The 15,541-nt window shown below is 41.8% G+C and overlaps 1 protein-coding gene and 1 long non-coding RNA gene across 21 annotated transcripts in view; one reads left to right on the top strand and one right to left on the bottom strand.

The window, feature by feature from the left end:
- Rmdn2 (regulator of microtubule dynamics 2) overlaps positions 1-15,541 on the bottom strand; it is a 106,381-nt gene that overhangs the window by 17,033 nt on the left and 73,807 nt on the right. For 18 of the 19 annotated variants that reach the window (XM_006524498.3, XM_006524499.3, XM_006524497.1 and 15 more), the window contains 2 exons: positions 8,471-8,531; positions 998-1,073 (listed from right to left, as the gene is read on the bottom strand). In XM_006524498.3, coding sequence (XP_006524561.1) covers positions 998-1,073; positions 8,471-8,531 — 137 coding nt within the window. Of the gene's footprint in view, positions 1-233; positions 790-997; positions 1,074-8,470; positions 8,532-15,541 lie in introns of those variants that run through there. The other variant, XM_006524503.4, reaches the window with a different exon arrangement.
- On the top strand, positions 62-15,407 carry Gm33006. 2 transcript variants are annotated; one of them, XR_876982.2, is made up of 4 exons: positions 62-248; positions 12,239-12,384; positions 14,948-15,074; positions 15,198-15,407. It is a non-coding gene; the product is annotated as a predicted gene, 33006 (long non-coding RNA). The 2 variants fall into 2 exon arrangements; XR_876981.3 differs by lacking the exon at positions 12,239-12,384 and having other exon boundaries at positions 192-248.

The following is a 15,541-nucleotide window of genomic DNA, read 5'->3' as shown; positions in this document are numbered from 1 at the left end:
AAAAAAATTCACAGAAAAGTCATCTAGTTTCAGATACGGCTAAACGGAGCCTTGACAAAGCCCAGGGAACTCAGTTGTCTGACAATGTGAACACAATTATATCTCAGCAATCAGTCACCACATCCCGTGCCCGTGGAACTGAAGCTGTGACTGGGCCCTGAGGAGGCCATGCTTGAGTAAGTGTGCTCAGCGCCTCGGCGAAACGAGCGCACGTCCACGCATATCAGATGGCACGGAGCAGGACTTAGGTAAGGAAACCAGCAGCTCTGGGGAGGCCAGGGATCCACACCCACCCCAGACCCCCTCCAGCACTGTCAGGGTGAGAACCGGAAGCTGGGACTCAGGGAAGAGCCGTTTTCTTCCACCACAGTTACTGAGTCAGATTAGTTAGTGGGTTATGAAAACTAACAGCAAGAGTACATGGTTATGTAGGCAAGTTGCCTATTTTGTTCGTCACCGTGGTAACTTTAAGCTTTAGGCCAGACCTTTTGTTTTTCATTGCCTGCCGCGAAGGCAGGTAGTGGTTCTCAACTTGTGGGTCATGACCCCCAACAGATAGGCTGATCTCAGATATTTACATTACAGTTAATGACAGTAGCAAAATGGCAGTTATGAAGTAGCGATGACGGAAGGATTTTATGGCTGGGGGTCACCACTACATGAAGAATGAGTGAATCAAAGGGAGCAGCACTGACAAGGCCGAGGAGCACTTCGAGGAGAGAACAATGATTACTTATCTCAGTCATGTTTTATGTCAGTGAGCTCATGACCGAAGGGCTAATCGTCCACCTTTGGAGGGAAAAAAGGCCAACACTCATCTATGTGGGCACTATTGTGTGCCATCTTGGATAATATTTACCCTCCCCACCCCCAAATGGTTTGATTGCTTTTCTTACAGCATTAACTATTTCATTTTCTGTTGTTCAAACATCAGAATAAACCCCTAGTGTTCAACATGCTGAATAATCTCATGGCGGTTAGTGAGAGGAAGCTGTACCTTGAATAGATGTCCACAGTTAATTTTGTTTTGCAAGCCCTCAAACTCAGATACATAACCACACAAAACTGCATACCTGGAAAGAGAGAGAGAGATAGAAAAAAAAAACAAGCAGTGGCTGTCAGGTCAATTTTTCATCAAACGCTACTATCGCTTAACATTTAAAATATGTCTCTAAAGACTTAGTTAATGTTTTATAGACGCAATAACAGAGATGCAAGGGCCCTACAAGTAGATATTTGACATTAATGTGAACTCAGCTTCTTTAGGAGCTAACTGGGCATAGGAACATTGTCCATGCCCTACACAAGGTGAGAGAAAACAAGCCACGGAATGTGACGTGATTTGAACAAAGCTTGGCAGTAGGAACTCATAGCCAACGCCAGATGCTGGGCTCTCAGAAAAAGCCGAACCATGCACTAAATTAGATAACAAAGTGTTAACACATTTATAACCATAAAAGCATATGAAAACCAGTAGTTAAAGACCATGGCTGCTTCAAAAATTTCCTGGCCTCCTTATATGTCATTGAAAAACACAATCATGATTAAAATCAACTAAAACTGAGGATAATTACAACTTGCTTCAAGAAAAAGTCTCATTTTTCTCCATTCCTCCTGGAAACAATGCATTAGTACAAGGGTACATCCACCCAAGAATGACTGATTCTCCCCCCCCCCCCATACAACCCTTTACAGAAATGGTTATTTGACTGTAGATTAGACACAGTGTTTCTTCAGCAACTGGCTTATCTACTCTAAAAGTTGAGGATACATTGTTTTTCACACCTGTTTCTGTCTGTGCAAGTCTCTAGAGGACATCAGGATGCTGCTGCCTGACACAAAATGCACACATTTAACTATGCAAAGAGTGTGATAGTCTTATATTGTTTTAAAAACTGAGCTCCGGCATATGGTTTTGAGTGCTATCGTGATCGCTTCTCTGAGTGCGTATACCTTCCAAGTACAAAAATGATTGGGTAATTTCTTAAATTGGAACAGTAACATTATTATTGTTACATGGGAGACAAAAAACAAGAGCCAAAAGTCACTCACTTGCAATCAGTGAAACTCCCCTTTCAGCTGTGACTGTTCTCTTTACAGCCAATGGAACCCACCACCGTAGAGGGAGGAAGAACAATCAAGCCAGCCTATTGGAAATGACCTGAGAACTTAGAGCCAGGCAGATCACTGATCAAACGCTTTAAACGAGAATGGAGTTTGCTCCTCTGAACCCAGAGGTTGGATATTAAATGAGCACTGTTTCAGAGCACTCTGATCCCACTCTGGGAATTTGTGCTTGTTGCCTAAGGTCCCAGGATCACTGCTGTACCTGGGTTAGTGCACACAGCCTTTAAGTCATGAAGTGTTGCTCCTCAGCCTTGCTCCCTCCTCCAACTCTGACTTGGGGTTTTTGTTTCTCCATATAAACGGTGTTCATGATATCACATAAGTTGACAGGATTTTTGCTGGTGATGTATCAAATTTCTGGATTATACTGAGAAAACTGACATCTTGGCAATTCTGGGGCTATGAACCCACAGCACGAACTGGCTCTCCATTTACATAGTTCTCCATATCACTATTAGAGTTTGCAGTTTGTCTCATAGAGATCTTGTACATATTTTATATGTATTTTAAACCCTAAATATTTGAGTTTGGGTGCATGTTACTGCAAATGGCAATGTATTTTAATTTTAAATTTCAATTACATATCCCTAGTATATTAAATTGACTGGGTGTTGTACATTAATTTGGTATCCTGCAACCTTGCGTTGCTGACTAAATTCTAGGGGTGTAAAGGCTGTCACATCTTCAGCAAGGAGTCAAGGTTTTTCCTTCTTGTCCGTCTCTCTCACATTCTTCTGTGCATTCACCAGAATTCTCAGAAGAACCAGGAGAGCCATGGTGTGAGGAACACACCTACCCTGCCTTATCTCCCATGCATATGCGGCAGGAGAGCCACCCTCTTACATCAGCAATGATGCTAGCCATGGCTCCTCTGGGGTTTGTTCTCTGCTAAGCGGAGGCAGTTCCCACTCTTCTGGTTTTTGAGAGGTTTTGTTTGTTTTACTTTCCACGAATAATAATTGTCTGTCCACTGTGCTTTTCTGTATCTATTGATGTCAGCATATGATCTTTCTCCCTCTTCAGTTTATTAATGAACTAACTAGCTGACTTTTACATGTCAAACAGGCTTCTCAAAAGCCCAGGAAAGAATCCACACGGCCACTGTGTATGCTTTTCCTACATCGTTGCGGTTCAGTTTGCTACTACATTTTGAAACAAGTTCTATACCTATAGCCACGAGAGATGCTGGCCAGAAGGCATACAGTGGTGCGGGGCTACACAGAGGCTCTGGAAGAGCTGGCAGAAACGTGGTGTGTTCTTTCCTTAAATATGTGATAGAATTTACCAATGGAGCCTCGTATTTCCTATTATTATTTACCCTATGTCTTTAACAAACAAAGGCCTAAGTTGACTGTTTATGCAACAATTCAATATTTTTGAAATGCTAAAATTCGGCTGCATCATTCCTTCCGAAGACTTCTAGACTATGGAGTATTTTCAGTCCTTCTAAGTTACTATGAGTGAAGAGAAAAGGCAAAGGAATTCCATGAACTATAAACATTATAGGAAGTACTTGTACTCTTTCACATAATGTACCCCTAGGGACTTAGGACAAGTATAATCTGTTCTGAAATCTGTCTTGAGTCTAAAACATTACTTGCTTTCCTCTGTGCCATAAACTCCAAGGTCACTTGTTCGCTTTCCCCCAAAGGCTCATCACCTCCTTTCTTCTAGTCAACTCTAGTTATGATATGTGTATATTATTTTTATAGTGCTCATTTTAAAATGTAATTTAATATTTTATTTCCCAAACTCAAGTCTGACGGGAATCCTGCCTAAGCCACTTTACATGACGGTGAATTACCTCCATCTAGAGGTTATTTGAGGTACTGCTGCTTTCATAAGACTTGCTCATATATAATGTGTACACACACACACACACACACACACACACACACACACACACACGTATATGTTTGCATTGATATTGAATATACTATTAAAAGGGACAGTCATATAGCTTCAACACAACCCTACTCACTTCTTGCCTATTTGTGATTCAGCACTAACACTGTGCACACAGTAGGGATCAGAGGATCACTGTGCACACAGTAGGGATCAGAGGCAGCCTCTTGGAATAGAAGGAGGGCTGAAAACATCAGAACACAACAGCTAAGTTCTAGTTTCTGCTTTTCCACTCATTGTGTGGCTCTGCTTCCTAATCAACACACACACACACACACACACACACACACACACACACAGAGCATTGCTTCTGTATTTAGGCAACAGAAACAGACTGTTGTGTGACTCATATGCTATAAGGAGTGTAGCTATAAGTCATAAACAGTAGAGCACAATAGAGCATGACTCATATGAGAGATATATTTATACCTACAGCCAAACCCATTTGGCCAACATATTATAAATATATTTTATTATCTTGACCCCAGAGTATTTTAGGTTGATATGATAAAGGCAACAGAATCTTACAGAATGCTTCTGTAGTCTTAAAGTTACAGTTGGGAAGTTTTTCCCAAGTTGACCTATAATCCCAGCTATCCAATGAATATTTGTTTTGCAAAACAGATGAGTGGATTTAGCCTTCACAGCACAGTTTGCCATTCTTGTTGACTGAATGAGAAAAGTTTTATTAATGCCTTAATTTACCCTGAAAGACTTCCAGAAGAATAAGATTTTCCCTCAGCACTGTGAGGTGCTGTGGATCTCCCTGGTGCTGTTCGTATTTTGATGCTAATTCTGCTTCTTCGTGATGAGAAGTTGGTCACACACTTTGGTGAGTCCATGTGAACCTTCTCCCCATTTTAACTGGTTGATAAAGATGGCAGAAGCTAATCGGTGAGTGAAGGATAAAGAGGGATTTCCGGGTCCCAGGAAGAAGAGGAGGAGAGAGAGAGGGAGAGGAATTCGGATGAGGCTGTGGAGCATGGAACTCTTGGGGACCGATAATTTGTAGCCTATGGTGGCTGCAGAAGCTAAGAAGGATGGTATAAGAAAATCTTCGCCCGCCCAGCAGTTGGCTGGTTTTAAAATATTGAAGCTGTCTGCTGCACTCAGGTGGATAGGAGAAAGACATAGCTGCAGCTCGGTCATTAGAGGTTTGACAAAGTTAGCTGTTGGGGGCTGGGTGAGACTGTTGCCGGCCCCTGCAACTGCATACATTTTAAAATTACATGCAACAGGGCTAGCTATGAGATCAGTTTATCCACGTGTTATTTCACAAGTCAAAACTTAAGATTCTCTTTCATTCATTACCACAATAAGTTTTAATATTTGATTGATTGAAGGGCTTTCTATTGAGTAGACAGAATACATTTTGAGAGTGAATGTTAAACTGACATTAAAATTTATCAAATTTCCATCAGTTGAATTGATCTTAACATTTTAAAAAATTGATAGTGAATTTAAAAAAAAATTACACGAAATAATTGGATCATTACTTTGTGATGATTTAACTTATTCTGCGAATTAAGTCCTGTTGTCATAATCAAGGTATTAGATTCACAACAAAAATGGAAAGAGGGAGTGGAGGAGGTTAAGGGAAGGCAGGGTAGGCAACATACTGAGGGGGACTAAGTGCTGACTACTGTAGCAAGCCAGGGCTCAGGTACTACAGAGCCGGCAGAGAAGATCCGATATTCTCTGTGAAAACTCAGAACTCACATTGATAAAGGGCCTCACTGAAGACAGTGTATATTTCTCATGTGATTGCTCATGGGTCCAGAGGACTGCTGGACAGACGGAAGAGCAGAGAAAGGCCAAGAGGAAGAAGAGGGAGCAGAAGTGAGAGGAAGGCCTCGGAAGGAGGCGTAGGGAGGAGAAGAGGAAGTCAGTTAAAGGGGAAACACGAGTGTTTGCTTGCACCCTGATCTTGCTGACCAGGTCCCAGGCACCCAGTTTCAAAGATGAAGAGAGAGGATAGCGTTCTCAGTACAAACTCGTTTCAAGTACTCCTCAAAGTGAAGGAACACAAGTGCTTTATCACGCATGCCAGTTTTAAAGTATACAAGATGATCTAGGCAAGCTAAGGAGAGATATAAAATCCAAGACGCCTACACATTGCAGTGATCTTTTAAGTCTGTACCAGCGAGTTCACCTCTCAGTTGCCCCCTCCTCCGGCCTTAACTGAAGCACCAAAGTGTGAGCTGCCTTCCCACTCTGAAGTAGCCTCTTCAGGGGGCTTCCACCAATGTATGCCGTGCCGAAGACCAAGTCACATGTTCTAGCTCCTTAAGCTCACTTCACATTTTGGCATGTGTCTCTTAGAAGTTGGAGTACACAAAAACTACTGGATTTTGTTCAGAAAGTTAAAGCAAGTCCTTGTGAATGGAGCGCCCCCTGCTGATGACAGAATAAACAGACAGCTTTGCTGTTAGGAATCTTGGGAACAGCGAAAAGATAGCTGTTTTAGATAGATTTTGCCTAGGGATGTCCCTAAAGAAACAAAATAGCCCCGGAGAGGGTAAATTTATGAAAAGCTACTATGGTGGTTTGAATATGCTTGGCACAGGGAGTGGCACTATTTGGAGGTGTGCTCTTGCTGGTCGAAGCGTGTCAAGTGGGCAGTGGCTTTAAGACTCTTTCACACTAGCTGCCTGGAAGCCAGTAATCTGCTAGCAGCCTTCAGATGAAGATGTAGACCTCTCAGCTCCTCCTGCACCATGCCTGCCTGGACCCTGCCATGCTCCCACCTTGACGATAATGGACTGAACCTCTGAAACTTTAAGCCAGCCCCAAATTAAATGTTGTCCTTATAAGGGTAGCCTTGGTCATGGTGTCTGTCCACAGCAGTAAAACCCCAACTAAGACACCTACATTCAAGAAATGACCATAAGTTAATTTTCTGCTGTATCTAGGGTAACTGTGTGCTCATTTAGCCTGGGAGAGAAACAAAGCCTGAGGTGGTGGCAACAACTAGGAATCTAAAAATATAAAACTGACCAACAAATAAAAGGAAGGATAATTTAGAACAATATATTTTTCTTTGCTTTTTTTCAGTGTAGAAGGAGGACACATCCCTTTGGGGGGGGGGAACAAACAAACAAAAAAACCCCCAAAAAAACAAAGCAACCAGCCAGAACCAGGAAGTGGCTTTCCTCCTTTGCTCCAAAGTTCCCCATCCTATGTCACCCAAGTTTGTCCCCGGTTTGGTGATCCTAAGTCACAGACTGGATTTCCCTTGACCTGTGGAATTTGTTTCCTGTTACTCATCAGGTTAAAGAAAATGACCCCTCACTTCCAATCTTTGGAACACCGGTGCCACATTTTGCTCAGAAACATGTCATAACTTTAGTATATGTTTTCAAAAACCTATATCTAATTAGATTTAATTATAGTTTATCCTCAAAGGCATGAGACTTGTTAGGTTCTCAGGAACTACTCAAATTTAGAGCATAATCTAAGGAGAAATATGTGAGAACAAATGTAACCATGACACTACCCACTGTCTTTTTCTGCGAGCGAGCGAGGAACCGTGGCTGGTCAGTTCAGTGCAGCAATGTGTTAAATTTATGAAATTCTTAGGCAAATGGACGGAACTAGAAAATATCATCCTGAGTGAGGCAACCCAATCATAAAAGAACACACATGATATGCACTCACTGATGAGTGGATATTAGCCCAGAAGCTCAGAATATCCAAGATACAATTTGCAAAACACACGAAACTCAAGAAGGAAGATCAAGTGTGGATGCTTCAGTCCTTCTCAGAAGGGGGAACAAAATACTCATGGGAGGAGTTACAATGTATGGAGCAGAGACTGAAGGAATGACCATCCATAGACTGCCCCACCTGGGGATCCATCCCATATACAACCACCAAACCAAGACACTATTATAGATGCCAACAAGATCTTGCTGTCAGGAGCCTGATATAGCTGTCTCCTGAGAGTCTCTGCTAGTGCCTGACAAATACAGAAGTGGATGCTCTCAGCCAACCATTGGACTGAGCACAGAGTTCCCAATGGAAGAGCTAGAGAAAGTACCCATGGAGCTGAAGGGGTTTGCTGCCCCATAGGAGGAACAACAGTATGAACCAGCCAGTACCCTCAGAGCTCCCAGGGCTAAAGGAGTACACATGGAGGGACCCATGGCTCCAGCCGCATATGTAGCAGAGGATGGCCTTGTTGGTCATCAGTGGGAGGAGAGGCCCTTGGTCCTGTGCCCCAGTGTAGGGGAATGCCAGGACTAGGAAGCAGAAGTGGGTGGGTTGGTGAGCAGGACGAAGAGGGAGGGGACTGAGGTTCGGAGGTGAAACCAAAAAAGGGGATAAAATTTGAAATGTAAATAAAGAAAATATCTAATTTTAAAAAAGGGACACCCTGCGGTGTGGAGAGAGGCATGCATACTGGGGAGGTAGGGCTGCGGGGACCCCGCATGCTTACCACAGATGGCAGTGTCCATTCATGGGCGCTCTGGTAATAGCTCTCTCTCCTAAAGTTTTTCCTGAAAGACAGAGAGACAGAAGTTTAGTGTCATTATAGGAGTGGGTAGGAAGTAGAGTCTCCAGTCAAGACAGTGGCTCCTAAGTCGGGTCCTGAGGTGGAAAGTGTTTGTTCCCCTTGTGCTTGTCAGATGAGGTCATTCAGCCCAGGGTCAGTTGCTTCCTCTGGGAGTCGGGTTCTTGATCTACGTTTTACCAGCTTCCAAGCACGGTGCTTGTAATCAATTCAAACATCACGTGCTGAATGCTTATTAGCTACTGTATTGTGTGAACATTTGGGGATAAGACATCACATTAGAGCTGGTCCATGACTTCCAGGGCCCAAAGTCCTCACTACACAGCAAATCCATAATCAGGTAACCTGATCAATTAGAGCAATGTCAAGAGAGCACAGCGTGTGTGAGGGCGGGGACCGGCCAGGGAGCTGGCCTGCTCAGTCACGACAAGAATGGGTTCAGGGAATAAATGGAGCCCTTAAATTATTATCCTCAGTTTATCAACAAGGAGATTTTGATTATTTGGCATTACTAAAACATAGGAGATTTTTAAAAAGATTTTAAGTAAATTCATAATGTCAGTACAGTTCAAATTTGTTGTTTTATGAATTAAAGAGTTATAATGATTTGAAATTGAGGTGAAATATTTGAGCAGGATGGCTGTGGCATATGCCTTTAATCCCAGCACACAGCAGACAGAGTCAGGCGGCAGATCTCTGTAGGTTTTAGACCATCGTGGTCTACACAGTGAAGTCAGAGTGGGACTCCCTGCTGATAAGATAAAGCTGATTTCGAAAGACAGTCTAAGGTCCAAAGTGACACACTGTTTTTCCTCAAAGGTACTATCTAAGTTTTTGCTTAAAAATAAGTAGAAATGTCCTTAGTAAGCTAAAAGATGAATGCATGTCAGTCTTAATTTTATATAAAGAGAAAGGGTAATGTAGGCATATTTATCCACATAAGGGTTATAATTTCAATTTAAAAGATAATGCTTTTTCTGTTGCCAAAAAGGACCCCCGCCCCGCACCCCCCAGGGAAGATCTATTTTGCTAGTCAATGTAAGACCCAGAATTAGGGTTAGGACAAGGCTCTTTGCTTTTATCTTTCCAGAAGAAGAAAAGCGTCCAACTAAGGAATCCTAAGACCACTGGACAGAACAAACATAATACTGTTAAGCTTACTAACTGTATTGCATGCTAATTATCAACTTGGCAACACAGAATACAAATGTGTTTTGTCAGAGGAGATAAATAAATCAAATGAACATACACGTCCTGGAGTCGATGTGATATTGTTTTAAATGTAAAAAGATACGGGATTAATGTCAATTGAGGTCTAAACGTGATACCCCATCATTTTATCCAACAGGACACACTGACAGACTGACTAGTTTAAACCGGCACAGACCGGGGCTTGCTACCCCTTTTGAGGAAGGGTGTCATGCTACCCTGAACATGTGGAAAGTATCTCCTCGGAAGACTCCCCCGGGAGGATTGACAGCAGCTCAGCCTAGTGTGAAATACACAACCCAGGCCAAGATCTCTGAGCAGGCACACTCTGCCTGAAAGCAGTTGAAATAGAGTTGAACACCGGGAAGAATGTTCAATTAAAAGAGGAAAATGGGAGGGATAGGTATAGCCACACAAAAGGTAACTTCCAAAGGACAGAGAAGGAGACAAAAACCAACATAAATGTTTTCAAGGGTACGAAGGTACTAAATAAATAAATCCATGCTTTGATTCCCATACGTGGGAAACAAAGACAGAGACAGATAGGTTCCTTGTGAGTTTGAGGTTAGTCTGATCTACGGAACGAATCTGAGTCACCCCAGGCTACACAGAGAAAACCTTTCTCAATAAGAAATAATAAATGTATGCCATTGTAGAGGAGGATATTTGGACTCCATACAATCTTGTTTTGAATTATCAAAATGAAAAGGGTTATATGCTCAGTGGCAATGGTGATGTTGCACATTTCTTTGTGAGAGGTCAAAATGGACAAAATGGAGTGGACCTGGATAAAAACAGGGCTGCTAGATTGGGTCCCTCTATACTAATGATGACTTCTAACTGTTAAACAAGAGATATGTTATATTGGAGAGAGATTTTGTATTTGTGTTAACATAAAAGGTGGGGAAAGGCTTTGGATTTCATCCAAACTGATAAAAATCAGACTTGAGAGTGGGAGACCTCCTGAAAATCTTGGCTGTAGAAAGAAAGAAGAAAATCAAAAGAACTAAATGAACCAGTAATGTACAATGCTAAGCCCTCTATTGAAACAACTCTGAGACTGACTTCAACTGGAACTTCAGCTTAGCTGGAATAGTGTTAAATCTTGCTGGCTACAGACTTTTCATGACTTATTATTACATACCATCCTTTCAGATGGCATGAATGGAATCTTATCTTACAGTTTGGTCATGTAATCAACTAGTTCAGAAAGAAAGACAGATGTCTGTCATCTCTCAGATGGAGAGTAGAAGGTCATCTTTGGCTAAACTATGCACCTTGCACATTCCATGAATTGTTGGTACTGAGCTATGTATTACTTATGAGGAATTATGTTTTCAGAAAATGACAATGGAGGAAACAGCACTAATGAGGTCAACCCTGGAGGATGCTGGGACAATTGATCCTGCCCCACATTGTGTGAGACTTGCTTTCTAAACAGCCTCAGGGAGGGCTGCTGACTCCAGAGGACCTTGGTTTGTCCAACCTTACAGACTGATCCAGCCAGGACTTCACTTGAGCCTGAACTTTCTCAGTGCATAGAGATTGGACAACACATGATGCCAGCTACTTTCTTTTGACTTAAACATTTTCCCAATTTCCTTTGCCCTTCCCCACCCACAAAAGAATTCTTTGCCTCAAGTCAGCAGGAAGTAATTTCAGGAGATCATGGCCCCATTTCGTTAGGATGGGGTGGGCAGTTTTGATCATTTTATGAGTTTTAGGTATATTGTCGTTTAAGGGGATGGTTACAAATAGTTATGGTCTTGGACAAAGGAAACAAAATACAGAGCTTAGACTCAGGGATTTCTAGCTTTCCTTTTCTCTATCCTTCTTTCTTTCTTAGATAAAGGGAAGTGGATTGAGAAGAAAAAGGGGGAAACAGAATTATCATATAGAAATAATAGAATAAAAGGGTAGATTACTGAATCTATTCTTCAACTTAGAGCTATTGCGATTCTCAAGTGAGGTTATTTTTGTTTACATTGATATGGATATGTTCAGATATTGATACAGACGTAAGGTTTTCAGTGTTGTAAGTCTTTGTATATTGATACAAAATTTAAGGTTAGTTTTGTTATAACATAAGGTATGTATGCTTCAACTCTTGTATATGTATTATGCCTATGCAATTCATTTAAAAATACAAGGTTTAATCCCAGTCCTTTTAATAGCTGCTACTGCAAACTGTTAGGGATGGTTGAGAAATGCAAGTTACTGGCCATGTGAGATACAAGTCTGGATTATCACAGAAATATGCATCCTGGGTTGATCAGACAATTAGATAACTAGAGGCAGGTATTGTTTCCCTGCCTCTAGTAAGTTGTCATGGCCATGTTGTTTAGATATGCTATGAATAGATAGATAGTTATCAAAAATCTCAGGTACCCGTAGAATATGTAATTTAAAATGTTTTTTTTATTAATTTAAGGTCCCTTTGACATTGAGACATGTCTGAGAGCACCTCATTTTTCATTTTCAAAGATGATGAGCATTGAAGAACCCCCATATGGAGTCGCTTCAATCACAGCAAAGAAAATTGCCTGAGTTCATCTGCAGGCAGAATGCTGCCCAAGAAGGACAGACACAAGGAACTCAACTGCCAAGCTCTTCTAAGACAGGATAAACAGGTCCATCATAATTCCTGTTTCACAAAAGGCCTGTCAGATTTTCTGGGCCAGAAGGCTGAAGACGATGCTCCAATGTTTTAGAAAATATTGGGGACTGTCCAGGCAGTCAACAGGCTCTGTCATTTCTATAATTTTTGGAAGCTGTGACCCTGCACTTCCTACATACTAAAGTAATATTTATTCCTTCTCAGGTCTCTGATGGGGTTGGAGACTAGATAGTCATAGTCTTAACATAAGTTTAAGATGTTTAGGATTTAAGAAGATGTACCTGGAGCTGAGACGAAAGGATGGACCATCTAGAGACTGCCATATCCAGGGATCCACCCCATAATCAGCTTCCAAACGCGGACACCATTGCACACACTAGCAAGATTTTATTGAAAGGACCCAGATGTAGCTGTCTCTTGCGAGACTATGCTGGGGCCTAGCAAACACAGAAGTGGATGCTCACAGTCAGCTATTGGATGGATCACAGGGCTCCCAATGGAGGAGCTAGAGAAAGTACCCAAGGAGCTAAAGGGATCTGCAACCCTATAGGTGGAACAACATTATGAACTAACCAGTACCCTGGAGCTCTTGTCTCTAGCTGCATATGTATCAAAAGATGGCCTAGTCTGCCATCACTGGAAAGAGAGGCCCATTGGTCACTCAAACTGTATATGCCCCAGTACAGGGGAATGCCAGGGCCAAAAAAAAATGGGAATGAGTGGGTAGGGAAATGGGGGGGGGAGGGTATGGGGGACTTTTGGGATAGCATTGGAAATGTAATTGAGGAAAATATGTAATAAAAAAAAGAATATTTAGATTCTCCTCCTTAAAAAAAAAAAAAAAAAAAAAAAGATGTACCAAGTCTAAGAAGATGATTTTAGGATGTTAATACAAATTAGGATAGAAAATGATTTAGATCTAAAACTCTAAACTCACCAAGATAGGACAGATGATAGAATCTAAATTGCCAAATATAAACAGATAGGCTTTTAAATTTAACTCTTTCCTAATAATTGTCATTATTGTTTTATAATTGTTCCACTCTAAGTTGTTTATTGTTATTTAGACAAAAGGGGGAAATGCGGAGGTTTGGTGAGTTGCTATGTATTGTAATGCTAAATTCTGAATCCCAAGGTCTAGCTGCCTCAAGATGACTGAATTCTCAGGTATGCAACCTTTTGTATTGCAAACCTTGCTTGTTAATTTAAAACCATTAGTTGATAAAGACGCCTATAGCTGGGCAGGAGAGGTGGGTGGGGCTTCAGTTCCTGGGATTGGGGTCTGAGGAGAGACCAGAGGAGAGGGTGAAGAGGAGGAAGGAGGAAGGCGCCATGGGGCAGGTGAGTCAAGAGTGCATGGCCTGTTGGAGCAGGAGCAGCAAAGGTGGGACATGGCAAGTGAAATCTTGAGGTTACTGACAGAGAAGTAAACAAACTAGCATAAGGGGTTGATAGATGCCCAGCTCTAATGCTTAAAGGCTTATTATAAATATAAAGATTTTGTGTGTGTGTGTGTGTTTTAATTTGGGAACTAAATGATCTAAGGTGAGGTAGAAGCCCCCAAATAATACTTACTGGAGAACTGAACTATGATGGTTAGTCATTGGTCCTTTATACAGTCATTTCTCTAGTGTGGCACTGTCACACTCACGGGTCCCTTCTTGCACCTCTCCTCACCCTTTCTTGCCACACTTCATTTTAGCACTGTTCCCAGAACACTAACATGGTGAGGTAATTTCTTAAGTGTACAATTAAAAGTGATCCTTTTTGCTTTACTTCAGTATTTGAATACATTCCTTCTGTATGAATGAAAATGGTGCCCTCTTCTTCTTGTGACATGGTAAATTTTCTTCTTAAGGATAAATCTCATTTTAACCCCATGCGGCACTCTGGCCGCTAGATCTCCATCCTGTTTTCCTATTTCTCTGTCTCATATATCAACTCATGTTCCAGCTTCATTCTGTCACTGTGACAAATAACCATGACCAAAAGGGACTGAGGAGGACTCATCATAGACTGTCATTGGGGAAAGTCACAGCAGAAACTCAAGCAGGGACTCAGGTGCAAGCCTGTTTGCCATTCCACACACTCCTTCTAAACAAAGAACTTACCCACAGCCAAGGAAGAGCAGCAGAAACCAAACCATGGAGGAATGCCACCTGACGGCTTGTTTGCAGGTCCATGCTTATCTACCTTTCTTCTTCAGTCTGGAACTATCTGCCCAGGGATTGGTCCCACCCACAGTGGGCTGGGCCCTCTTACATCAATTATCAACCAGGACAATCCCCACAGTCATGCTCACAAATCTGATCTAGTAAATCCCTCTGCTGAGATCCCTTCTCAGACAACTCTAAGTTTCATCAGGTTAATACTTAAAGCTGGAAGAACATCTCACTTGAGCTCTCGTTCAATTTAAAAACAGAGTCTAGAGAATTTTACCTGTGGGAACTGTTATCTCCATAAGAAGATTTCCCTACATGAACCTCTAGCTCCTGCTATCGACTCCTCATTTTCTTTATACAAACTTAACACCCTGTAGTCTGAAAACAACTCCCCATTTCTATTTGTCCCTTTAGATATTATTATAGAAATGCATCACCTTCCCAACAAACTCAGAGGCTTCCCTCCTGTATTTTGTGCTCTTGGTCCCGTCTGCTAACAGAAGACGCAAGAGGAGTGCTCGAGAAAGATACATTACTGCTGGTGAGTGTCAAACACATTGCACATCAATATGGTTTAATTCCTCCCACCCCAGCAGATATGAATATAAATCCTTTCAGGCTCTGGTTGAAACTTTCTTTTTCTTGAAATTAATCTCTTTTCTAGAGCTCCCCCATGGATAGTGCCTTATAGTTGGATTGCTACAGAAAACTGCTTTCCAGAAAGGAAATAGTTAAGTGGAGAGGACACTTAGCAAGGGAATCTCCAGAAGACTACCAAAGACTACTGCAGATTCTAACCATTTGTCCTTCTTGGAAATAAAGATGCCAGACTAGAGTGGGAGGAGTTCTTATTTGCTATTTCCTTCTTTTTTCTTTTTTTTTGGGGGGGGGTTGGTTTTTTTTGGTTTTTGAGACAGAGTTTCTCTGTATAGCCTATACTATCATGGAAAAGCTGGGAAAAGAGAAAGCTTTGGAAGAAAGGAGAATAAAACCTGAGGCTCAGAGAGA

The sequence above is a fragment of the Mus musculus genome, chromosome 17 (assembly GCF_000001635.26).
Source record: "Mus musculus strain C57BL/6J chromosome 17, GRCm38.p6 C57BL/6J".
Lineage (NCBI taxonomy): Eukaryota > Metazoa > Chordata > Mammalia > Rodentia > Muridae > Mus > Mus musculus.
Note: the sequence above shows the minus strand (reverse complement) of the source record. Positions and strands in the feature narration are given on the sequence as shown.